Raw genomic sequence first — 26,351 nt, 5'->3', positions numbered from 1 at the left:
AAATTATAGGTTGATTAAGAATGCATTTTAAAGGTCTTGTCCATGTCTGGTTAAATGGCTTTTATAAATACATATTTAATGCAGTTGTCATTTTAGTTGACCAGGGGTAGGTAAAGTTTGTCATCTTTGAAAATAAAGTGTCAAGGTTCAGTCTTCAGACTTCTGTGCTGGTACTTCCTAGGGACACACGTAAAATAGGTCCTTATGCCATTTTTTTTCTTTTTTTCTTTTTTTTTTTTTTCCCCGCTGCTTCAGGTCTTAGTTGCAGCATGCGGGATCTTTTTGTTGCAGCACGCGGGCCTCTCTCTAGTTGTGGCGTGCTAGTTTTCTCTCTCTCTTTGTGGTGCGCAGGCTCCAGGGCACGTGAGCTTAGTTGCCCCAGGGCATGTGGGATCTTAGTTCCCCAACCAGGGATCAAACCCGTGTCCCCTGCATTGGAAGGCAGATTCTTTACCGCTAGACCACCAGGGAAGTACCCCTTATGCCATTTTTGACACCATTGTCTTAGGTGCCAACTCCTTCTCTAAGAGATAGGGGTCTAGTTTTAATACAATTAAGTAAGAATTGGTTATGAATGGTTTTGTCTTTTTTTTAAGTGTTGATAGGTAGGTGCTTTTTTTAAAGGTTTAATAAGATAAAATACAGTAAAATGCATAGATCTTAAGTATACAGTTTACTGAGTTTTCACAAATGTATATACCTATGTAACCACTCCTCTAGTTAAGATATAGAACATTTCCATTACCCTACAGAGTTTTCTCATGCCCCTTTCTACTCAGTATCACCCCACAACCACTATTTGATTTATCTTTGTTTTGTTTTATGTGGTCTGAACTTAACATATATGTGTAAAATCGTATCAATACAATATGTCTGTCATCTTTCACTTGACAAATGTTGTTGAGATTTATTCACATCTTTGCTTGTATTCCTGCAGAGGTACATTTTTCAGTGTAAATGCAATTAGGGAGAAATGAAAACATTGCCAAATGAGAGTGCTTTAAATAAATATGTTATTTCATGTACAAAACTCCTCTCACTTTTTGCTAACAGGTTGTCCTGGTGACAGATGGCTGTCTTGGCATTGGTAGAGGGTCACTGCGGCACTCCCTAGCTACTCACAGCCAACGCAGTGAGAGCAACAGGTTCCCACTACCTTTTCCTTTCCCATCTAAGTTATACATCATGTGCATGGCAAATCTGGAGGAGGTAATGCTTTTTACTAAGTTCTTTTTAGTTTGATTAGATCCATTTTAGGACTCAAAAATGGAATATATTTTTTAGTATATTCCATTAATATTACATTACATATACAGGCATGTCTCGGAGATATTGCAGGTTCCATTCCAGACCACCACAATAAAGCGGGGATCACAATAAAGCAAGTCACATTAATTTCTTGTTTTCCCAGTGCATATAAAAGTTTTGTTTGTACTATACTGTTGTCTGTTAAGAGTGCAATAGCATTGTCTAAAAAAAACAATGTACATACCTTATTTTAAAAATAGTTTATTGCCAAAGAATGCTAACCATCATCTGAGCCTTCAACAAATTGTAATCTTTTTGCTGGTGGAGGGTTTGAAATATTGCGAGAATTACCAAAATGTGACACACAGACAAAGTGAGTAAATCCTGTTGGAAAAATTGTGCCAATAAAATTGCTTGACACAGGTTTGCCACAGACCTTTAATTTGTTTTAAAAAAAGGCAATATCTGTGAAACTCAATAAATGAGGCATGCCTGTACTATAACATTGAACTCCATTGTTTCAACTGAGACTAATTACTGATTATATTTCAAAAGACTCTATGTCTCAAATGCTCTCTGAAAGTAGAGTGTTGCCACATCTCAGGAAACATAGCTGGAGTTGTTATCCATCCTACTTCCCACAAAGATTCTTCAGATGCTACAGAGTCAGAATGTTCTTTTTGGTGTTAGATGTTTCCTTCACTTAGGAATTCTTATGTCCATCACACCAGAAATGTTGACAGAAGTGTGCTTTGATTTTTTGTTGTTGTTGTTAAGTAACATTACTCTGATGTATGTTTTATTAAACTCTATCTCCTGGTTTTCCCATTTATTTTGGAAAGTTATTTAACTTTTCTTCACCTCAGTTTTTCTATCTTTAAAATGTAGATAATGATGGTTCTTACCAAAAGATGTTAGAAACACTTGGAAGGGAAGGTGCTATGTGAATACCAACTGTGGTCACCTCTGAATCTTTGCAAAACTACTTGGAGTGAAATAGCTCTACTGGTATAATTTTATATAACATTCCTCTTTGGTAACCTTGAGTCAAAATTGTTAGTTATTTTCCTTCTCACATTGTTAAAAAAAATCATCTTCATTTTGTGACCTTAGTGTACTGATAACAATCTGGCATTTTATGCCACTTTAAAAGAGTCATCTGTTTTGCTTTGTAGCTTCAGAGCACTGATTCCTTGGATTGCCTTGAACGTCTTATAGATTTAAACAACGGTGAAGGGCAGATTTTTACTATTGATGGCCCCCTGTGCTTGAAAAATGTACAGTCTATGTTTGGGTGAGTATATACTTTGAGCTTTTTTGCCTTCTTACAATCCAGCATTATAATTTGATGTCAGACAATAATATCTATTTTACTGTTTCTAATTGTGTCATTTCATTTTCCCCAAGTTGCACATTTTTCAGATAAAGTGATAGGCAGTAGTGATTTTTAAGTGTTGACTCCCTTTTAAATTAAGCATGACTAAATCTATAATGTCTATAGGTATTGACTTCCTTACGATGACAGCAATTTCAAAGATTAACTTGCTTTTGGGCTTTTCAGAACTGAAATTTCCTCACCAAAAATATCAGATTTTGTTCTCTTTCACAAATGGTCAGATCATAACTTTGGAATCAACTTGAAGGGAAAACAAACTTGACATCTTAAAAAGATTACTTGAAAAAAATTATACGTATCATATTACTCTTTCTGTAACAAATAATCATCATATTCTAGAAAACTGATAGATCTGGCATATACACCTTTCCATGCCGTTCTCAAGTGTGGCCACCTAACTGCTGATGTGCAAGTCTTCCCCAGGCCAGAACCTTTTGTTGTAGACGAGGAAATCGATCCTATCCCTAAAGTCATTAACACAGGTAACTTTTTTTTATACTTCCTTCTTAGTTATTCTGTTATCCCTACTTTCTTCTAACTTCGGACTTTTACTCTCCTCTCTCCAGGAGGGTTGAAAAGAAATGTCAGTATACTTTGGATGGGAGGATGCATTGCCTAAGGGGTGGCAGATTAGTGGTCTTCCATGGTGAGGTCCTGAGTTAATCTCTATTCCTAGATGATTATAACCACAAATTACTAGAGTTGGAAACCAGGGCCAGATTCACTAGCGTTGAAATCCTTGAGGTAGTTTTTAATAGAGATAGTAAGACTTTAGCATCATCATTAAGGTCATATATGAAGATCTAGCTTTTACACGTGGCTGTGTGACTCTTCCTCTGTGACCCTGGACAAGTCACTTCCTCTAGTTCTTATTGGCTAGGTGAGTGGAATCTCTAGGAGAAATGATGGTCTCTCAGGTCTCGGCTCTGATATACTGTACCCCTCTAATCCTGCAGCTTGTATTATGACTAAAAGAAAGCAGTGTGTTATGGCTTCTACCATGTTGCCAGTGCTATGCTTAGGTTAAATTGGCAAAGCCAAGAATCAAAAGTAACAAGGGGTAGTAGAGAAGAGAGTTGTCTCATATTGGCAGGTGGACTCCTTGAGTGGTGGGTATATGTTGAACCATCACTGTTTGAGTCACCATTGCACCCTCAGTGCCTGGCGTAGTGTCTGATGCTTAGTAGATGTTCACTAGGTAATTGTTCAATCAACAAATGATTAAAATTGGACTTCCCTGGTGGCGCAGTGGTTAAGAATCCGCCTGCCAGTGCAGGGGACATGGGTTTGAGCCCTGGTCTGGGAAGATCCCACATGCTGCGGAGCAACCAAGCCCGTGCGCCACAACTACTGAGCCTGCGCTCTGGAGCCCGTGAGCCACAACTACTGAGCCCGCGTGCCACAACTACTGAAGCCCGCACGCCTAGAGCCCATGCTCCGCAACGAGAAGCCATCGCAGTGAGAAGCCCGCTCACCGCAACTAGAGAAAGCCCGCGCGCAGCAGCAAAGACCCAACGCAGCCAAAAATTAATTAATTAATTAATTAATAATAAAAGGTATAATGAAAATTTAAAAAAATGATTAAAATTAAGTACAGCTGGAAATTCGTTTCATTCTTGGGTGTGTAGATTTTAAGGAGTTTTCGAGTGAAGGGCTGTGCACAGGCTTTTTTGTTTTCTGTGCCTTTATTTTCTGCTCCTGGCTGTCTGGAAGTAGGTCATCCATCTCTTTCATTGTGACTAGACAGCAGTGTGCCAAATGTTTTGTTGCCTTCAAACCAGTTAGATTCCACTTACTTCCCTCCCACCCTTTTTGGATGAGTAACTTCGAATAGATCTTTTCTTCCCAGAGGTACATTACTTTCTATGTACTAGATTTCACAAATGCAGTGTTTAGGTGGGGAATTCAAATATGATAACTAGGAAGGTTATTGAAAGTTCTCTGAATGACTCTAATACTTTGCATTTTAAGTAACTAAGAAAATAAGGATAATTGTCTTTTATTTAATGGACTAACTTATAAAAACTTCTAGTCCAAGATTTTTGTTATAGGTTGTATTTAAACCACTAAAACGTAGGCCTTTTTCTACTCAGTTGAAAAATATATAACTGCTTATGCTGATTCATTCATTACTCAGCCAAAGAAGGTAATGATAGCAAAACTCCAGAGAAGCAGATTTCCTGATGTATAAGAAGTGTGGTATACTCACCATGATCCTGATTTTTTAAAACATTGTTTTGAGAATATGAGTGTGTATATGCCTAGAAGAAAGACTAAAAAGCAATTCAGTAAAATATTAATAGCGGTTTCCTTTGATGAGGAATGATGAGTGACTTTATTTTTCTTCTTTACAGTTTTTAGTGTTTTCTAAGTTTTTATACTACTTATACAATCAGAAAAAACTTCCAGAAAGTACTTTGGGTTACAACTTTTTTTTTTTTTAACTTATTTTAGATTTTCAACAAATACTTTTGGTCTTTAATACAGCTTCTATAAAGCAAAGAAACCATTGTCATATGTAGACCGCTACCTTGGTTTTGTAGAGAATGTATTTCTTTCTCAGGGAAACAGTTTTAATGCAAAAGCCTTACCCTCCAAGTGTAGCTGCTTGCAGTTGTTGTGGAAGTATTTGACTACAACGCCCCCTGGTGACCTGAACATCCTGACTATTCAGAGAGACTTAACCATTAAGCTTTTGCCTTGGCTGGGGACCTAGCCTCATAAAAATAGTCTAGCTGATTTGTCGTATAACTTAAGTCCCTTAAATAAAAGACCGTTGTCCTTATTTTCTTAGTTACTTAAAATGCAAAGTATTAGAGTCATTCAGAGAAACTTCTAATAACCTTCCTAGTCATCATATTTGAATTCCCAATCTAAACCTTGTATTTATGAAATCTAGTACATAGAAAATAATGTACTTTCCCATAACACGAATTAATTCTTTGTTTTTAATTAATTTTTATTGGAGTATAGTTGCTTTACAATGTTGTGTTAGTTTCTGCTGTACAGCAAAGTGAATCAGTTATACATATACATATATCCACTCTTTTTTAGATTTCCTTCCCATTTAGGTCACCACAGAGCATTGAGTAGAGTTCCCTGTGCTATACAGTAGGTTCTCATTAGTTAACTATTTTATATACAGTAGTGTATATATGTGAATCCCAATCTCCCAATTTATCCCATTCCCCCTTCCCCCCTTGATAACCATAAGTTTGTTTTCTACATCTGTGTCTCTGTTTCTGCTTTGCAGGTAAGTTCATCTGTACCATTTTTCTTTTCTTTTTTTTTTTTCTTTTTTTGGCTACATTGGGTCTTCGTTGCTGGGCATGTGCTTTCTCTACTTGCAGCGAGCGGGGGCTACTCTTCGTTGCGGTGCGTGGGCTTCTCATTGCAGTGGCTTCTCTTATTTCAGAGCACAGGCTCTAGGCATGGGGGCTTCAGTAGTTGCGGTGCATGGGCTTAGTTGCTCCGGGGCGTGTTGGATCTTCCCAGACCAGGGATCAAACCCATGTCCCCTGCATTGGCAGGTGGATTCTTAACCACTGTACCACCAGGGAAGTACTGTACCATTTTTCTAGATTCCACATATGAGCGATATTTTACGATATTTGTCTTTCTCTTTCTGACTTACTTTACTCTGTATGACAATCTCTAGGTCCATCCATGTCACTGCAAATGGCATTATTTCGTTCCTTTTATGGCTGAGTAATATTCCACTGTATATATGTGCCACATCTTCTTTATCCATTCCTCTGTAGATGGACATTTAGGTAGTTTCCATGTCCTGGCTATTGTAAATAGTGCTGCAGTGAACATCGGGGTGCATGCATCCTTGTGAATTACAGGTTTCTCCGGATATATGCCCAGGAGTGGGATTGCTGGGTCATATGGTAGCTCAGTTTTTAGTTTTTTTTTTTTTTTTTTTTTTTTTATTTATTTATTTATGGCTGTGTTGGGTCTTCGTTTCTGTGCGAGGGCTTTCTCCAGTTGCGGCAAGCGGGGGCCACTCTTCATCGCGGTGCACGGGCCTCTCACTATCGCGGCCTCTCCCGTTGCGGAGCACAGGCTCCAGACGCGCAGGCTCAGCAATTGTGGCTCACGGGCCCAGTTGCTCCGCGGCATGTGGGATCTTCCCAGACCAGGGCTCGAACCCGTGTCCCCCGCATTGGCAGGCGGACTCTCAAACACTGCGCCACCAGGGAAGCCCTAGTTTTTAGTTTTTTAAGGTACCTCCATACTGTTCTCTATAGTGGCTGTACCAGTTTATTGATACATTCCCATCAACAGTGTAGGACGGTTCCCTTTTCTCCACACCGTCTCCAGCATTTATTGTTTGTTATAAGTTAATTCTATGTTGATTCCTTCTTTTCAGACTTGGAAATAGTGGGATTTATTGATATAGCTGATATTTCAAGTCCCCCAGTTCTGTCTAGACATCTGGTCCTACCTATAGCACTTAACAAAGGTGAGTTCTCTTCCTATTCCAGTGATACATATGAAGTATCTTATTATCTAAAGTTATTCTTAAATGTTAGATAGTAGAATAGCCCATTTTGCAGAATTTGGGGGAAAGGAGTAGTTACTGGATTGGGTTTTTAAAAAATATGTTGCCTGATATATTAAAAAACTAATTCTGCTGCTTTATAACTATGGAAAGCATTTTGACACATATTTATTGTGTACTGCTTCGTTAATTTACAGTGGAAATTCTCTTTAGAGATGACAATGCTTAGTCCCTCATCCTGGGCTCTGCCTTTCCCTGTGGGAGCATGCTGGGGAAACCAAAGTAGTTCTCAGAAGGTTGCCTGATAAATGTGGAATACAGCTTTATAAGGGGAGAAACCACACCTGTTCTCTACTGGTGCCTAGCACATAGTAGATACTCAGTAAATACTGTTGAATGAGTGAATGAATCCAGGTCCTTGTGAGGCCTCATTACTGCAGAATGTATTTCTCCAGCAACTATAAAGTCATATCTCCTACATTCAGCATCTCTCTGGAGAATGTTAGTCTCTAGCACTTTAAACTTCTCTTTTCTCTGTTTTAGGCTGACTGTCTCCTTTATATTCACCAGCTTTCTCCAAGAAGTATATACAATCAGGTTTCCACTCACTGAGTTATGACCACATTCCATTTACTCATGGTTATCTCAGTTGGAGTGCTAGGTATTCCATAACCCTCCATCACATATTCATAGACAGAATCTTTGATATGTTCTCACAGATGGCTGATTATGATCCTTTTGTTTATACTTTACCTTACTGTTATTGTTATTGATATTGATAACAACTGAGTTTACCTTATTCCTAAGGTCCTGGGAATTCTGCGTGCCCATATAAATTGCCAAGAAAGAAAGCGGGCAAAACAAAGAGTTTGTATAGGAAAACAGTGGAAAGAAAAGTATGGGAAGGCAAAATGGAGCCGTGTTGTAAGGGCTGTTGAATGTCAAACTAAACCAGGAAGATCTTTCTATTGAATTAGAAAGTCTTTGAATCAGCTTGAGTACACAGATAGTTCCAGAAGGAAGTTAATTGGAGGAAGATTCATTCATTTGTCAGCAGGGTGTATGAGAGAACCTGGAGTTGGAGAAGCGAGTCAAGAAACATATGGAGTAGTCACTGTTCTTTGGGGTATCCCATCCACGTGCTGCCTGAAGGCTGTCAGTTGAGAACACTCTTGACATCTCTGAATCTCTGTTTCTGTTTCGATGGTGCCTGAAACCCCCAGAGAGCCTCTAGCTTAGTGTTCCAGTAGAAACTATGGAAAGCTGATTTTTTGTGTAGCAGCTTCACTGAAATATAATTCATATACCATACATTTCACCCATTTAAAGTGTACAATTCAGTAGTTTTTAGTGTATTTACAAAGTTATGCAACCATAACCACAATTTTCGAATCAGAATTTTAGAATTTTCACTACCTCAAAAAGAAACCTTTTAGCTGTCAACCCATTACCTTCCATCTCTCTCAGCCTCAGGTAACTACTGATATCCTATCTGTATAGATTTGCCTATTCTGGATGTTTCATATAAATGGAATTCATCTAACATGTGAAAACTGATTTTTTATTTGGACATAGGAAAACCAGAATATGAGTTTTTCTTACTTGTTATAATATTCCTTTATAATTCTGTATACTTTCCTTCCAAGGCTAGAAACAGCCAAGAATACTACTGGAGTTTGGAGTTTTTGTAGCTAATCTTAGTCTGGCTGGTTTTCTCTTCTTTTCGTAGAAGGTGATGAGGTGGGTACTGGTATAACTGATGACAACGAAGATGAAAATTCAGCCAATCAGATTGCAGGCAAAATACCCAACTTTTGTGTCCTGCTCCATGGCAGCCTAAAAGTGGAAGGAATGGTGGCGATAGTTCAATTAGGGTAAGAAACTTTTTTACCTTTGGTTGAGTGAAAGGGAGAATCAATTTACAGTGAAGTATTCCCCAGACTTTTCTGAAAGAAAGAATAGAAAGAACCTCGACACTTTTTTTCTCTTTCTGCCATATCCTTCCCACCTACTATCACCTTTTACACTACTCTTTAAAGCATCCCCTAGAATAAGTACAGAGTGAGTCTTTTAATTATATTGCCCTTATATTATATCTTTTCTCAGTTTTCCTCTTTTCCATCCTATCTAGGAAAACTGGGGTCAGTTTAAGTAATGCTGCTAACTTGTTATAGGATCTTATGCAGTATGCACTCAGTATAGACTCCTCCATACTGATAAATAAAATGAGGAGGTAAAACTAAATGAAAAAAGATGCTGATAACATTGAACATTTTACCATGTGCCAGGTACTTCTCTAGGCACTTTATATACCTCACTATACAGGAGGTATCAGTATTATCCCCATTCCTTAGATGAGGAAACTGAGGCTTAGAGAGCAAGTCATGGTACTTGTTCAAGGTCACACAGCTAGTAAATGAAAGAGCCAGGATCTTATCCATGTGTTGTGACTCCATAGCCCATGCTCGTAACCACTCTGCTGTATTCCTTCCCTATGAGGAAAGCCCTTCTAGCTTTCACTTTTCACTGTAGTCTCAAAATCTGAAAAACTCTCTGCTTCCCTTTCTATAATACCTGTTGTCAAAGAAGAAGAGGTCATCTTCTGGCCATCACCTGGGATTGACTGGTAGAGAAAATCAAGAGGTTAGGAATGCTCAGAGGAAGCATGGCTCCTTTTCTGCTTGAGTTAAAATTAGCTGATCCAGAAAGAAGAATGCAATTCTTATTAGGTATCAGTTTGCTATATTTCTTGGTACTCAGGCTACTTGTACTGTCTCTGAGTAGGCGAATCACCTGGGGCCCTTTGAGAAGTGGGAGCAGAGCTGGGTGATGGCTTTGTGCCCTTTGTTAGAAGGGCTTCTCTCTGTGGTACTGCTGTGAATGATTTGGAGGCGGCTGAAGAGACCTATAGGTGTCAGCCCTTACTCCTCACCACCCCTGCAGCTACTTGCTGCCCTTGTGATTTTTTTTTTTCTCTTTTAAGACTGCTTTTGATTTCCATATCTACATAATTGAATAATAATACCTGTCCCCAAGGAATGGTAGTATTAGGGGACATCAGTATGCATTTTTAGGTTTAGGATTTGACTTTAGTAAAAGTAATGCACCTAATTTCAAAGCTGAAAACCATGTCTCTCAAGAGAAAAACACAGGCTAGAGTTATTTTACTTGACAGTCCCAGGCTTGATGTTCTTCTGATCTTCCATCTTCTCTCCATCTAGTCCTGAATGGCACGGAATGCTCTACTCCCAAGCTGACAGCAAGAAGAAATCAAACCTCATGATGTCTCTCTTTGAGCCTGGCCCAGAACCTCTCCCATGGCTAGGGAAAATGGCACAGTTGGGTCCTATTTCAGGTATAACCCAGATTAGATTTTATTTATCCTGACTTTGTTTTCTCTCTGCTGTTGGGAATGGCTCTGTCTGTGCAGTCAGAGAGCTGCGTGATTTCCCTTATGAGTGCCCTGTGGTTTCTGACACTGGATATGTACACGGAGAACCCCAAGAGAGTTTGATGTTTGCACTTTTAACTTTACAGCTCAGGGGAAACAAACATTTAGGTTGCTTCAGGTAAAAATAAATGCTCTAAATGCTTGGAGTGAAAAGCTATTCTCCATAAACTTTTTTTTCTTTAGTGTACTATTTTCAACCCAGGTACCCCTAGTCATTCTGAGATAATTTAATCCCGTTCCTTCTTGAAACTATTTTCCCTTAGTTTTCCTAACATTGCATTCACCTAGTACTTATCTTTTTCCTTGGTAACTTTTCTTTCTTGTCATCTTGTCTTTTCTTCCTCTTGCCTCATGATTCCCAAGGTGTTGTTCTTTGCCTTCTTCTCTTGGGTTATTATTCTCTCTTGGTTATTTCATCAGCTGTTATAGCTTCAGAGTCCCAAAAATCTCTAACTCTGGTGCTGCTTGATCTCTCCCTGAAACTTGCATATTATATTTCCAGTTCCCTCTTGGACCTCTCCACCTGGGTACTCTGTCACAATCCTAAGCTCAGCATGTTTGTTGCAGAAACGGTTGTCTCTCCCCGCTTCCCCCATGAACTGTTTGTTCTTCTGATTTTCCTACTCCCTCTGATTGAGGCCTTTGTACTCCTAGGTACTCAGGCTCCAGCTGTAGTGTCACCCTTGACTTATTTGGGCCCATTTCAATTTTAGGAACATCTGCTATGCAGCCTATTCTGTGCCAGGTGTGGGAGCTAAAAGAGTTAGCAGGAGTTACTCAAAGTCTAGCGGAGAGTGGAGTAATAAACATGAGCTGGCACAAGATCAGAGTTGGCCTGAAGGAGGGGATGGTCACCTCTGCCTAGAGGACTCAGGAAAATCTGCACAGAGGAGAGACACCCTAGCTGAGTTTTGAAGAAAAAGAGGAATTTGCTGAGCTAGTGAAGGCAGAAAGGGCATCCTGCCCAAATGGAGCACAAAGTGTGAGGGAGGGGTGGGAAGGCCAGATGGTAGGTTAGAGGTTGGCAGTGATACAGCAGGGCAGGCCTCATCTGAAATGTGAAGAGCTGAGACTTTATTCTGCAGATGCTGGGAAGCCACTGAAGGGAGTAATATGATCAGATCCTTCTGGCTGTAATGAGAACAGTGGAGATAATCAGTTAGATGACTTTGTATTCTAGGTACTGGTACCCCCTGGAGTTGTGCAGTATGGCTGAAATCCAAGTGAAAGATCATAAATTTTGCATTTAGAAAAAGAACTCTGTGGAGTGTGGATTTGAAAAGGTAAGGGCATCTTATAGTTAGAAGTCTACTGTGACAGTCCTGGAGTTGTGAAGATGAGAGGCAGAACAGGGGCAGTGGCTGGGGGTAGAGACGATGGGATCCATGCAAAAGGTACTTAGGAGGTAGAAACAACAGTATTTACATATGAGAATAGAGGAAAGAGAAGAGTTGAGAATGATCCCAGGTTTCTGACCAGAGCTATAGGGTGAAAGGTGGTACTATTAATTGAAACAGAACAGAGGAGGAAGAGTAGATTTGGGAAGAACATCTTTTGTGCATGTTAAGTTTATGCCTTTGAGATTTAGGTGGAGGTGCCTATAAACAATTCCTGTGAGAATCTGGAGTTCAGGAGAGAGGGCAGAGTTGAAAATATAATTTTTAGTTTTAAGCATATTGCTGATAGTTAAAATGATGATAATGAGAGAGATTGCTTAGGGCAATAGTTCACAAATTTGAGTTTTGGTATACAAAAGTGAAACTGGAGAACTTGTTTAAAAATTCTGGGCTTCCCTGGTGGCGCAGTGGTTGAGAGTCTGCCTGCCAATGCAGGGGACACGGGTTCGAGCCCTGGTCTGGGAAGATCCCACATGCCGCGGAGCAGCTGGGCCCGTGAGCCACAACTACTGAGCCTGCGCGTCTGGAGCCTATGCTCCGCAACAAGAGAGGCCACGATAGTGAGAGGCCCGCGCGCCGCGATGAAGAGTGGCCCCCGCTTGCCGCAACTAGAGAAAGCCCTAGCACAGAAACGAAGACCCAACATAGCAATCAATCAATCAATAAATAAATCTTTAAAAAAAAAAAAAAAAAAAAATTCTGTTTCCTGGGACTTCCCTGGTGGTCCAGTGGTAAAGAATCTGCCTTACAATGCAGGGGACGTAGGTTTGATCCCTGGTCAGGGAACTAGGATCCCACATGCCACGGAGCACCTGGGCCCTCACACCACAACTACTGAGCTCACGCACCTCAACTAGAGAGCCTGCGTGCCGCGAACTCCAGAGCCCTCGCACCCTGGAGCCTGTGCGCCATAACTAGAGAAGAGAAAACCCGCACACCACAACTAGAGAGAAGCCTGCGCGCCGCAACAAGGGAGCCTGCATGCTTCAATGAAGATCCCACGTGCCGCAACTAAGACCCGATGCAACCAAAAATAAATAAAATAAAATATTAATTTAAAATAAATAATTTAAAATAATTAATTTAAAATAAAAAAATAAATAAATATTTATTTAAAAATAAATAAATATTAAAAAAAGAAATTCTGTTTCCTGGGCCCTACCTACAGAGATTCTGACTCATTTGGTTTGGATTCAAGCCAGGAACTTGCAGGGTTTTTTTCTCTTTTTTATAAATTAATTAATAAATTAATTTATTTATGGCTGCGCTGGGTCTTCGTTGCTGCGCGCGGGCTTTCTCTAGTTGTGGCAAGCGGGGGCTACTCTTTGTTGAGATGCGCGGGCTTCTCATTGCGGTGGCTTCTCTTGTTGCAGAGCACGGGCTCTAGGCACGCAGGCTTCAGTAGTTGTGGCATCCGGGCTCTAGAGCACAGGCTCGGTAGTTGTGGTGCACGGGCTTAGTTGCTCTGTGGCATGTAGGATCTTCCCAGACCAGGGCTCGAACCCGTGTCCCCTGCATTGGAAGGCAGATTCTTAACCACTGCACCACCAGCGAAGTCCCTGCAGTTTTAATACTACCCAAGTGATTACAGTCCAGGTCAATAACCACACTTTAAGAAGCCGTAGCCTCAGGAAAGTATATACATTAAGGAAAAAAGAGAGCCAAGGACCAGACTCCTAAAAAGGACCAACTACTAGCGGCAGTGGAATTGGCACCAGTAAAGGAAGATGAGAAGAGGCAGATGAAAGAGAAAATGTAGAAGAAAGGGATGTCACAGACGCCAAGAGAATAAAGGGATTCAAGAAAGAAGTACAGTGTCTCATGAGCACATATGAGACACGGCCTACAATGTCTTATACACATGTGCATACATGTTAGTTAAGGTCTGAAGGACGTCTTTTGCCATTGAAGCCTAAAGAAGATTTTGATGGAATATAGGCCCTAGAAGCTAGGCCAAGGGTCAGCAAACTTTTTCAGTAAAGGGCCATATAATAAATATTTTAGGTTTTACAGGCCATTATGGGTTTTGTCATAACCACTACACTGCCATTGTAGCACAATACATAAACCTTTTAAAAATATAAAAAAACATTCTTAATTCAAAAACAGGCAGCCAGCCATAGTTTGCCAACTCTTGAGCTAGGATCCAGGGGCTGGGCTTTTAAAGTTCACGCAGGAACAGGAGATAAGACAAAGAGCTGAAATCTCTGAGTAAAGCTGGGAGTATGGAAGGTCTACCCTCTCAGTGAGAGGATGATAAGAAAAATTCTACCCATTGTTTCTACCTACTTTTCTACATATAAAGAAACATAAAAGTCTCCTATGAGAAGTTGAAGCCCAAGTCCTGCACCATGTGGATCGACATGACCCATTCCCAAACCAAACAGTGCAAAAACTGGTCCTGAAGCAATGAAATCCATGGTGCATCCTCCAGAAGCTAATATAAATGGCTGTGTAGGAATTCCTCTGCAACCCAGGGCAAAAAGAGTGCTGCAGAAAAAACAATCCCCACTGGAAATGAGTTCATGATTTGAAAAAAAGTTTTAAAATCATGTGAGGATTTTCTCTTCTTTTAAGAAAGACCAGTAGGAGGAATAGCACCTTGAGAACTTAATCTGAAAGAGACTGTAGAATGAGTGTTTTAAATGATTAAAGAGTTGTAGAAAGGAATAGAAACCAAGAGGAAAGAAGAAGACACTATGAATCACGAGTCATTTGATCTTGGGACTTCCCTGGTGGTGCAGTGGTTAAGAATCCGCCTGCCAATTCAGGGGGCACGGGTTCGAGCCCTGGTCCAGGAAGATCCCACATGCTGTGGAGCAACTAAGCCCACACACCTAGAGCCTGTGCTCTGCAACAGGAGAAGCCACCGCAGTGAGAAGCCCACGCACCGCAATGAAGAGTAGCCCCGGCTCGCCGCAACTAGAGAAAGCCTGCGCGCAGCAACAAAGACCCAATGCAGCCAAAAATAAATAAATTTTTTTTTAAATCACATTTTTTAAAACAAGTCATTTGATCTTAACAGATAGGAGATTTCTTGGTGGCTTTGTAAGAGTAGTTTCAGCAGATGATTAGCCAGGAGACAGGTTGAGGAATGAATTAGAGATGAGGAAATGGAAATGCCAGGTTTGACCACAAGAGGACAGAATTAGGACAGTAATTGGAGGAGAACCTGGGGGTGTGTGTGTGTCTGTTGAAAGAGAGATTCTTCACCTCCTTTACCTGTTCTCTCTACAGCATTCCTACATTCATTCTGCCTTTTCATTCTCACGGCTCTTGCCTTGTTCTGGCTTTCTTTACCTTTCACTTAGATCAGAGGTCAGCTAACTAGGGCCTGCAGGTCAAACTAGCCCACCGCTTGTTTTGTAAATATAGTTTTATTGTGCAGTTTTATTACACAGTCACACTCATGCACTTATATATGATCTATGGCTGCTTTCCTGCTTCAATGGCAGAATTGAGTAGTTACAACAGAGACCGTATAACCCACAAAGCCTAAAATATTGCTGTCTGATCCTTTGCAAAAAAAGCTTGCTCAGGGTTTCCCTGGTGGCGCAGTGGTTGAGAATCTGCCTGCCAATGCAGGGGACACGGGTTCGAGCCCTGGTCTGGGAAGATCCCACATGCCACGGAGCAACTAGGCCCGTGAGCCACAATTACTGATCCTGCACGTCTGGAGCCTGTGCTCCGCAACAAGAGAGGCCGCGATAATGAGGCCTGCACACCGCGATGAAGAGTGGCCCCCACTTGCTGCAACTAGAGAAAGCCCTCGCACAGAAATGAAGACCCAACACAGCCATAAGTAAATAAATAAATAAATAAATAAATAAATAAATAAATAAATAAATAAATAAATAAATAAATAAATAAAAATTAAAAAAAAAAAAAAAAGCTTGCTCACCCCTAACGTAGACTACTGTGAGAGTTTTCACCACAGCTGCCTGTCCATAATCTAAGGTAGTAACATTCACATTCCTTTCTGATCTGGCTGCCAACCTAGCAATGCTTGGCTGGTTAACGCGTATTCTTAAGTCAAGTGGAACTGCTCTTTACTCAGCCCTGTATTCATGTTGTTTTTTCCTCCCGCTGTCTGCTCTTCTTTTCCATGAGGATAATAAGAGCTAACATCTCTTGAATTTAACTTTGTGCCAGGCACTGTGCTAGACAAAATGAAATGTATCATCTCATTTAATTCTCCCAACTGTCCTAGGAAATTGGGATTGTCATTATGGTAACAAGTAATAAGTGATAATAAAACCTATCTTAGAGGGTTGTTGGGAGAATTTACTGAGGGAATGTGTATTGGCTACCTGACACAGAGTAGGCACTTTTTAATGGTAGATCCTGCTGTTTTGTTTTGTTTGTTTGTTTGTTTATTTATTTATTTATTTATGGCTGCGTTGGGTCTTCATTGCTGCGCGTGGGCTTTCTCTAGTTGTGGCGAGCAGGGCTACTCTTCATTGCAGTGCGTGGGCTTCTCATTGTAGTGGCTTCTCTTGTTGCGGAGCATGAGCTCTAGGCACGTGGGCTTCAGTAGTTGTGGTACACGGGCTCAGTAGTTGCAGCTCGTGGGCTCTAGAATGCAGGCTCAGTAGTTGTGGCGCACGGGCTTAGTTGGTACACCACATATGGGATCTTCCCAGACCAGGGCTCCAAACCGTGTTCCCTGCATTGGCAGGCGGACTCCCAACCACTGTGCTACCATGGAAACCTTGCTGTTTTAATTATGTTTTTTAATCAAAGGAAAGCTTGCAAAATAGTACTGTTTATACTAATCCCTTCTCCTAATTCTGTTCCTAGAGACAACCATTTTCAAATTTTAATTGTTTCATTTGATGTTTACTTACATTTCTAAATAATATAAGTATACAGCTATTTCTTGACTTTTTTTTTTCTTTTAAAGGTCATTTTTTGACTTTTTAAGGAAAACTAGTTAGCTCTCTTACCGCTACCATCCCTCCCCACCCATCCACCCAAGAAGCACATTTTTCCCTTCCTCAATCCTTGCAGTGTGGTTATAGCATTCTTTTTGGTTAAATCAGTAGTCCGTCCTTGCTAAGCGAAGCCAGTTTTATTTACTACTAAGCTGTGTGGTGTACCACATCACATTTCCTTTGTTTTGCAGCTCTTTGTGGCCTACTCCAGATATTACTTTTTTTTTTTAATTAGACATTTCTTTTTTCTAGCAGGTAAGATAGATGTATTCTAACTTCAATTAAAAGGAAAGCTCTCTTGGAAAGGCACTGATGTTCCTCAGAGGGTGCAGGAAAGAGCTGGGCAGCCTGGCTGTAGAGGAGCCAGCAGCAGATGAGCGCAGCCCTCACTCTAGGCTCTCAGCCTTCGTCTACTTCTCTTTTCTTTTCTTTTTTCTTGTTTCTCTTTGCTGTTTTCTTTCTACCTATCGCTAATTCCTCCCTAAGTAAAATACATCCTTTACGTATTTTTTTGTCAGTTTCTTTCTTTTTTTTGCTTGGAGTCATCTCCCTCCCTCTTGTTTCATGAATGGACTGGTGGTTCTCTAGGCTGGTTGCATAGTTGTCATCCCGCGTCTTCCCTTCATAGCTCTTCCGTGGCTCTCCTGTTTCATGCATCCTCCTGAGAAAAGGGTACATGGGAAGTGAACATTTGAAATCTTGCATATGTGGAAATGTCTGTATTTCATCCCTTACACTTGACTGATAGTGTGGTTGAATATTGAGTTCTAGGTTGGGAATCATTTTCCTTTAGAGTTTCGAAGCATCACTCTGTTGTCTCTTCTGGCTTCCAGTGTTGCTACTGAGAGTCTAGTGCCATGCTGACTGCTGGGGCTTTGACCCTGATCTCTGTTTCCTCTGCACACCTTGAGGCTCTTTTAGTGTCCCTAGCGTTCTAGATTTTCAGAATCATGTACCTAGTTTTTGGTCTCTTCATTCATTGTGCTGGGGACTCAGTGGGCCCTTCCATCTGGGAATTCATGTTCTTCCTTCCTGGAAACACGAATATGTCTTTGATTTCTCCCCTGTTTGTATTCTCTGTTCTCCCTCTCTAGAACATATGTTTATGATTTGTGTGTGTGTGTAATTTTCTTATCGTCTCCTACCCATTTTTTTCATTTTTTAAATTTTTCTACGTTCTGTAAAATATCTTCAACTTTATCTTGCAACTGATTTTTTTTAAATTTCTGCTATCATATTTATTATTTCTAAGATCTCTTGTTCTTTTTTCATAAATGTCTGCTAAGCCAGTTACCACATATAAGCTCCAAACAATTAGAGACAGTACAAGATAGGCTACAGTTAGATGTTGAAATGTTTGGTACTGACACTGACTGCTGTAGGATAAAAGGGACTAGAGAAATCACTGTCTACCAGAAAAATTTGGGACAACTCCATGGAGAAAGTAGGATAGGATCTGGACCTAGAATTTAAGTAACTTTGGGAAGGTGAGGAACAGCAGTGTTGAGTAGGGGAAGTGTTGTCTTCTAAACCAGGCCCAGCTGAGTCCCTGTGAAATCTGAGCCTCAGTTTCTTCATCTTTAATGAGACTAATAATATCTACCCTCTAGGGTTGCTGTAAGGAGAGAAGTTGTATATGTAAAGTATTTTGCACGTAGTTGTAATTTAATAAATTACATTTAATAAATTCTGTAAGTTCCTTGAGACCCGAACAATACCTTCTCTAGCCACGCTTCCTAGCACAGTGCTTGCTGCATAGTGAGGTCTTACTATAGATGATGAATGAGTATGTGAGGGAGGGAATAAATAAATGAGGAAAGGAGAGCATTCCAGACAGGGGGATAACGGAAACAGTGGCAGGGAAGTTGGAAATAAGCATGTGGCATGGGAAACGACTGTTGGGATCTTGGCCTGACTAGAAAGGTTTATGTATTGACAAGTATTTGTGGAAATGTCTGGAAAGCTGAGCCACTACTTTTTTTTTTTTTTTTTTTTTAATTAATTAATTTATTTATTTATTTTTGGCTGTGTTGGGTCTTCGTTTCTGTGCGAGGGCTTTCTCTAGTTGCGGCGAGCGGGGGCCACTCTTCATCGCAGTGCGCGGGCCTCTCACTGTCGCGGCCTCTCGTTGCGGAGCACAGGCTGCAGATGCGCAGGCTCAGTAACTGTGGCTCACGGGCCTAGGTTGCCCCGCGGCATGTGGGATCTTCCCAGACCAGGGCTCGAACCCGTGTCCCCTGCATTGGCAGGCAGACTCCCAACCACTGCGCCACCAGGGAAGCCCCAGCCACTACTTTTTGGAGCGGGTAGGAGGAGAGGGGATTGACAGAGATAGTATGGGGCCAGTATAAGGCATCTAAATTAATGACCAGATTGGGGTTAGAGAGCTTCTGGGTCAGTTAGAGAAGCTGGGCTAATTCCAGTTTTCAACATGAGCATTTGAGCAAGGGATTTAAGCTCCCCAGATTTGTTGATTCCTGCTTTGTCTACCCCAAAAGATGATAATAAGGATAAAATGAGCCAGTAGATACAAGTATGCTTTGTAAGTTTGTGGCAAAGTTTCAGTGACTTAGGAAATAGGTAGAAAAACAAAAACCCTTGTTTATCTACATGACTATAAAACCAACATGGCTTTAAATCCTTGGAAGCAATAAACTAGTAAGCCATAAGATGAGGTATGTTTCACCAAAAAGGTATTTCTTCCCTTGCTCTTTTTTTTTTGTTGGCTGTGCAGGGTCTTCATTGCTGCGCGCGGGCTTTCATGGCTGTGCAGGCCCCCAAGCAGAAGGGCGACTGAGCACGTCGACCGCCCCGGCTCGCACCCGCCCACAGACTCAGGGCAGCACCAGAGGCCAACCCTGGGCCTTAAGCCCATCTCTGTCCTGCTTGACTTTTTGTTATTGTTGTTGGTTTTTTTAAGTTGGTTTTCATTTTTCGTTTGTTTGGTCTTATTTTGTAAGAAACTATTTTATATATAGTAGTCCCTGCGCGCGAGCAGGGGCTACTCTTCGTTGAGGTGCGGACTTCTCATTGTGGTGGCTTCTCTTGTTGCAGAGCACAGGCTCTAGGTGCATGGGCTTCAGTAGTTGTGGCATGCAGGCTCAGTAGTTGTGGCTCATGGGCTCTAGAGCGCAGGCTCAGTAGTTGTAGCACACAGGCTTAGTTGCCCCGCAGCATGTGGGGTCTTCCCAGACCAGGGCTCGAACCCGTGTTCCCTGCATTGGCAGGCGGATTCTTAACCATTGGACCACTAGGGAAGTCCTTTCCCTTGCTCTTTTCCATAATTTGGCTATACGTAATTTTACTTTTAAATTTTCTCAATGCCTAGACCTATGCTGTAGATCTAATCCAGTAGCCACTCACCACATGAGGCTCTTTAAATTTAATTAAATAAAATTCAGTTCCTCTGTTACACTAGCCATGTGTCAAGGGTTCAGTGGTCACATGGGCTATGGCTACCATTCCTCATCACAGAAAGTTCTGTTGGAGAGTGCTGGGCTAGACTATATAGAATTGTAGTATGTATATATACATATATTTTTATATATACTTTAGTATTGTTGTATGTACAACAATTTTATCCTCTCTGACCTTAATTTATAAAGCAGATAAGTGAAGCTTTTATCCTCTCTGACCTTAATTTATAAAGCAGATAAGTGAAGCTTGTTTCTTTAAAAACATTAAGCTGTTTTTCACTTGTATGTGTCTCAGTTGATTGTTTAGTGTCGGATGTCACTATTGAGAACAGGTTCCCCAACCTGACTGAAGTTAATGGATTTTCTTAATTAGGGAAGTAACAGGATATAGGAGATTGAATGATTCAAAGAGCTTCTAGCCTAATTGGAAATGTAATTGATTGTGTTTTTCCAGATGTCATTTCAAGAATGTCTTTTTCTTTTAAGATGCTAAAGAAAACCCTTATGGTGAGGATGATAATAAGAGCCCATTCCCCCTGCAGCCCAAAAACAAACGCAGTTATGCCCAGAATGTGACGGTGTGGATCAAACCCAGTGGCCTGCAGGTAACATTACCATTCACGTTGCTCTTCACTTGGGACAGGAAGAGGGATTCTGGCAGGCAGGCGGACATTTGATTTGATTTTCTTTTCCTTCGATACTTAGTAATTCATTTACTTCTAATGTTTGTCATTATTTCCAAAAAGGATTTGAGGTGGCCTACAGTAAAACACGTATATAGCAGAATCATTTTTTACAAAATTTAGAGCAATATGAAACCTAGAGGAAGAGGAGAGACAATTGTTTCAGGAAGCCAAGGCAAAATGATAATTGTATTTGAGCAATTTGGCTCTGAGCTTCCTGCTACCAAGGTCAAAAAAAAAAAAACATGTGGGTTATATGGTTCTTCTTGTCTGATAAAAGGAAGCATGTCAGTTCTTCTAGAGAGACACATTTTTCTGGCATTAAATTTTAATGTAAAAGTTTTGACATGGTGAGTCATTGAATAACATTATGGGTGTTACCTTTAATAATAATTTTGAGAAAGATGTGAAAATCTTCATGTGGTTATTTCTTCCATCCCCACGGGGTAAGCCAAAACATTACCCTGTAATGCCACAGAAACACTTTCATGGGAGGCTAAGATTATCTTGTTATCAATGTGTGCTGCTTTTAGTCAAGATACGCAGTGACTTTCTCGTCCCATTAGTCATTTATACCTATTTTTTTTTAACTCTTTATTTTATATTGCAGTATAGCTGATTAACAATGTTGTGTTGTGCTGGTTTCAGGTGCACAGCAAAGGGACTCAGCCGTACATATACATGTATCTGTTCTCCCCCAAACTCCCCTCCCTTCCAGGCTGCCACATAACATTGAGCAGAGTTCCCTGTGCTTTACAGTAGGTCCTCGTTGGTTTTCCATTTTAAATATAGCAGTGTTATACCTATTTTTAAAAATCACTTTTTGAGCCTTTTTTATCATTTGAGTGCCTTTTTTTTTTTTTCCTTTGTTCTTCCAACGAGTCCAACCTAAGCCAAATGAGAAGAGGCAGTCAGGACACCTGACCACAGAATTAGCTTCTGTTGATGGCATAGTCTCTTCTAGCCCCCTTTTCAGGGAGACTGGACACATCCTGCCATGGCTAAGGGGCCTCTTCCCTTTGTTGGAAATTCAAGTTCTCCCTCTTTCTTGCCATCACTGACCCCAACACTTCCCTGTCAGAAAGAGAGCTGAATTTTTCTAAAATTATTTTTAAAATTTTGTTTTGATCTGGGTGTATTGTTTCATTATGGTGAGGTGCACATAACGAGATTTACCATTTCAAACATTTTAAAGTTACAATTCAGTGGCATTTAGTACAATCACAGTGTTACACAACCATCACCACTATCTAGTTCCAAAACATTTTCATCACCGCAAAAGGAAATCCTATGCCCACTAAACAAGTCACTCTTCCCCCAGCTCTTGTCAGCCGCTAATCTGCTTTCTGTCTATAAGGATTTGCCTGTTCTGGATATTTCATGTAAACTGCATCATATTATATGTGGACTTTTGTGTTTGACTTCTTTCAGTCAGCATAATGTTTTCAGTGTTCATTCATGTTGTAGCATGTATCAGTACTTCTTTCCTTTTGATGGCTGAGTAATAGTCCATTGCATAAATAAACCACGTTTTGTTTATCCATTCATTCAGTTGGTGAACTTTTGAATTATTTCCACCTTTTGGCTATTATGAATAATGCTGCTATGAACATTTGCCAAATTTATTTTTTCTTTTGTTGCTCTACTATTGTCATGAAAAGAGTTTTATAATTTTAGCTCTTACATTTAGGCCTCTGATCCATTTTGAGTCCATTTTTTGTATATGGTATGAAGTAAGAGTCCAACTTCATTTTTTTGCGGGTGGCTATCCAGTTATCCAAGCACCATTTGTTAAAGAGACTGTTCTTTCCCCCATTGGATGGTCTTGGTACCCTTGTCAAAAAGCAGCGGCCATAGATGTATGGGTTTACTGGGGGTGTTTTGTGACAAGTTCATTATTATCATCAAGGGATTTATCATCATCAAGCCTTTTGAAGGAGGGAGATGCTTTACTAATGTTGAACGATGACATTAACTCAGAAGAGATCCTCATCTTGACGTTGTAACTCTTTTCTCATTTTCATTTTTTTAATATAAAGCCGTCTTTTTGTATTCTTTACCTTTTTACCACAGAATTCTAATGTTAAATTCTTTTTACCCTCGATAGACAGATGTACAGAAGATTTTAAGAAATGCAAGGAAACTACCTGAAAAAACACAGACATTCTATAAGGTAAGACTATCAGAATTATAGGGAATGAGGGTGGGCCCCGGGATGTGTGCCAGAAATAAACAGTTCACAGTAGTGTGGGGTAACGTTGAACATGGACAGGGATTAGAAATGTATGGATTGTTTGTGCCTTAGTTTTTTCATCAGTAAAGTCAGTAGAAGTGATAAGTCTGTTGCTGCCCTAAAATCCAGGAATCAGAAGTGTTTAAATGGCCTGGTTCTGTGCAGCGGGTCTTTTCTGTGTTGGTGCTGTTGTGAATGGCTGAGGGAAGGAGCTGAAAGGACCTGTGGGTCATAGCCCTTAAACCTCCTCACTGCTCCCGTATGGGTATCCAGTCTAACTCCAGGCAACCAGGGTATGTGACTTCCAGGGATGGTGATTGCTCAGAACATTCTTATTGTACCAGATGATCTGCTTCCAGGAATGACTTCTAAAATTGCACATTTATGAATTGCAAAAGGATGGCCCTCCAGAATCATACCTAGCTAATGCAGAACCATTGGTGGAATGAAGTTACAAGGGATGGGGTGGAGTTGAGGGGCATTTAAGGCCACTCCTTGCTTCTCCCCTGTCCTTCTGGTGTTTGGCTGAAATTAAATTAAGTGGCAGTGTGAGGTATGCTGTATTGGCAATTGTGTCCTAGCTTGCAAATGTTAAAGTACGGTACACACAGCCAGCTCCAGGGTAGCCTCTCTTCCAGAGAACATATGTGCTTTGTCTGGGTGTTATCTTATTACCTTTATGTCTTCAAACCTAATTATGTAGCGAGCTGGTGAAATCAAGCAGAGTTCAACCAGAGAGCTGCCCAGCCCGCCATGTCCCCCACTAACTGAAGCCCTAGGCCCTTGATGACCACTCCTTGGCTGTAGGCCCTGTCTCCCTGCAGAGCTGTCTATTCAGGGTGGCACACTTGTACTTCGGCCTTCTGAACTTTTCAGTTGTAAACAGATGATAGTAGAGAGGTGGTCAGAAAGTCCGTTTCTCTTTTCTGATTTTATATAACCTACAGGAAAGGGCCTCTACCAGATGGCTGTGTCAGCTCCTCCAGTGGGCGTGGAAGAGGTTATCCTCATTTTGTAAATGAGGCCACTGACATCCAGAGAAGGCTACACAGCTTGCCCAGATCACACTGCTAAGTGATAGATGGGGCATTTCATATTTCTGTGCTTCCATCCACTACTCAAACTTTTGTGGTAATCTTTGGGGTCAGACCTACTGACTCCTCCAGTGGCTCCTCCAAACATGTTCATCGTCATTCAGTCTAAGGCTCCAGCCAGAGAGGCACCAGAGGGTTAAGAGCCCTCTGAGGTTTGGGGCAAGCCTTTTCCGTACCTGAGTAATGGAGGAAAAGTATCCTCCATAGAGTTATGAGTACATGAAATGATGTATGCAAAGCACCTCACCATGTTTGGCCTAAGTGCTCATGCAGGAACATGGAGAGACCTAGAGGCTATAATGCTAAATGAGATACCTCAGATCAGGAGGATGTCATTTCTATGTAGAATCTACAGAGTACCTCACCACGTTTGGCCTAAGTGCTCATGAACTGTGGTGAGGATGACCTGAGTTTCAGTCACCTGTGTCTTCCGTAGCTTTCTGATCACCTGCAGAGGAACCACTTCCCAGTCATGTCATCACCCTCTCGTTATTGGCATCTCTGTACAAGCATTTGTTCTCATATAAAAATGCTCATTTAAGATTGGGGATCAAGGAGAACTTATACTAAGCTGAGCACTTAGAAAGTATGTGATGAGGAGAACGCACTTCAGGAACATATTGGTGTCTTTTATTGTTTTAGGAGCTGAACCGTTTACGAAAGGCTGCCTTGGCCTTTGGTTTCCTGGACCTGCTCAAAGGGGTGGCTGACATGCTAGAAAGGGAGTGCACGCTGCTGCCTGACACAGCTCACCCCGATGCTGCGTTCCAGCTGACTCACGCCGCCCAGCAGCTCAAGCTGGCCAGTACTGGCACCTCTGAGTACGCCGGGTATGACCACAACATCACACCTTTGCAGACAGACTTCTCTGGGAGCAGCGCTGAAAGAATGTGAAGCTGACTTCATTCTTTTTTCAAGTGAAAATAATTTAGGGTAAAAACGTTTCTGGTCTGTTCACCTCTGCAACAGCTACCCAAAGACCTTCTCAAGGCTGCCTCAGAAGCACCACTTGCAGGTTTGACTCTGCTACTCTGAGAAGGGTTCTGCAGGGTGGGCAGCTGCTCGGGCTTTGACCTTAGCTTTCTGGAGCTCAGAGTCTTTAAAACCAAAAGACAGCTGTTGCTCCCAAAATGGGCACGTCTCCTGAGAAGCCTGAAGGACTGACAAGCGTAGAGCCCTCTCCACCTTCCTCGGGCACCCTAACAACCTGGGTTCTCTGTTCCTGAAATGCCCTTCACTATTCTCCTCTCCCAGCCACAGGGACATTTTCAGGTACCTATGGTTGGGAAAGGAGACTTGCTAAGTACAAGCTCAACATCACTAAGTTTCAGAATTTCCTTAGAACTTGGGCAAAATGTCGGTGGTAACCCTTAGGTGCTTTTGGTATATCTTGAGATACAAACTTTTAAACAGCAACCATAAATGTATAAAATGATTCTTGTTTCTTCAAATTTTTTTTAATGAAAATAAAATATTTGATTTTCTATAAAATGGTTTCACTGGGAAATTAATGGGTCTTTCTTTGCCTTTTGCTCTGTCCTATAACCTAAGTATAAGTTTAACTTCCTAAGTAGCATAGATTCATCAATCTTGATGGTTCCTTGGGTTCCACACTGACTTCCTTGTTTGTGACACTGGTTAGGCCTCACTGCTTCACTGCCTAAGCCAGGTTCCATCCAGGTAGATTCTGACATCACTGTAGTCAGTTATGGTTCCAGTTCATGAGCTAGCTTCATGACCCTGGGCAAGTCATCTAACTTCTCCAGGCTTTATTTACATCATCAGTGCTTTTCAGATTGTTCTGTAAACCTCCTAAGGAATGGCTGCTTCAACCCAAGCAACCATGTTTTATTTAACATGCTGAATTGCTATATAGGCATACCTCAGAGGTTTTGCACGTTTGCCTCCAGGCCACCGCAGTGAAGCAAATATTTCACTAAAGTGAGTCACACGAATTTCTTGGTTTCCCAGTATATAAAAATGTTTTATGTT

At 41.1% G+C, this 26,351-nt stretch overlaps 1 protein-coding gene across 7 annotated transcripts in view; it reads left to right on the top strand.

Moving 5' to 3' along the window:
- The window catches only part of INTS14 (integrator complex subunit 14), a 34,257-nt gene extending 8,407 nt beyond the window's left edge, over positions 1 to 25,850 (top strand). For 4 of the 7 annotated variants that reach the window (XM_082383357.1, XM_082383358.1, XM_082383356.1 and 1 more), the window contains 9 exons: positions 1,054 to 1,209; positions 2,424 to 2,542; positions 2,984 to 3,126; positions 7,020 to 7,112; positions 8,881 to 9,025; positions 10,373 to 10,506; positions 20,836 to 20,954; positions 23,140 to 23,205; positions 25,002 to 25,850. In XM_082383357.1, the coding sequence (XP_082239483.1) occupies positions 1,054 to 1,209; positions 2,424 to 2,542; positions 2,984 to 3,126; positions 7,020 to 7,112; positions 8,881 to 9,025; positions 10,373 to 10,506; positions 20,836 to 20,954; positions 23,140 to 23,205; positions 25,002 to 25,253 (1,227 nt within the window). In that variant the 3' untranslated portion in view covers positions 25,254 to 25,850. Of the gene's footprint in view, positions 1 to 1,053; positions 1,210 to 2,423; positions 2,543 to 2,983; positions 3,127 to 7,019; positions 7,113 to 8,880; positions 9,026 to 10,372; positions 10,507 to 19,667; positions 20,798 to 20,835; positions 20,955 to 23,139; positions 23,206 to 25,001 lie in introns of those variants that run through there. The other 3 variants (XM_082383359.1, XM_082383362.1, XM_082383361.1) reach the window with 3 other exon arrangements.
- Positions 25,851 to 26,351: the final 501 nt, after the last annotated feature.

This window comes from Balaenoptera borealis (assembly GCF_965194805.1).
Source record: "Balaenoptera borealis genome assembly, chromosome: 3".
Taxonomy (NCBI): domain Eukaryota; kingdom Metazoa; phylum Chordata; class Mammalia; order Artiodactyla; family Balaenopteridae; genus Balaenoptera; species Balaenoptera borealis.
Note: the sequence above shows the minus strand (reverse complement) of the source record. Positions and strands in the feature narration are given on the sequence as shown.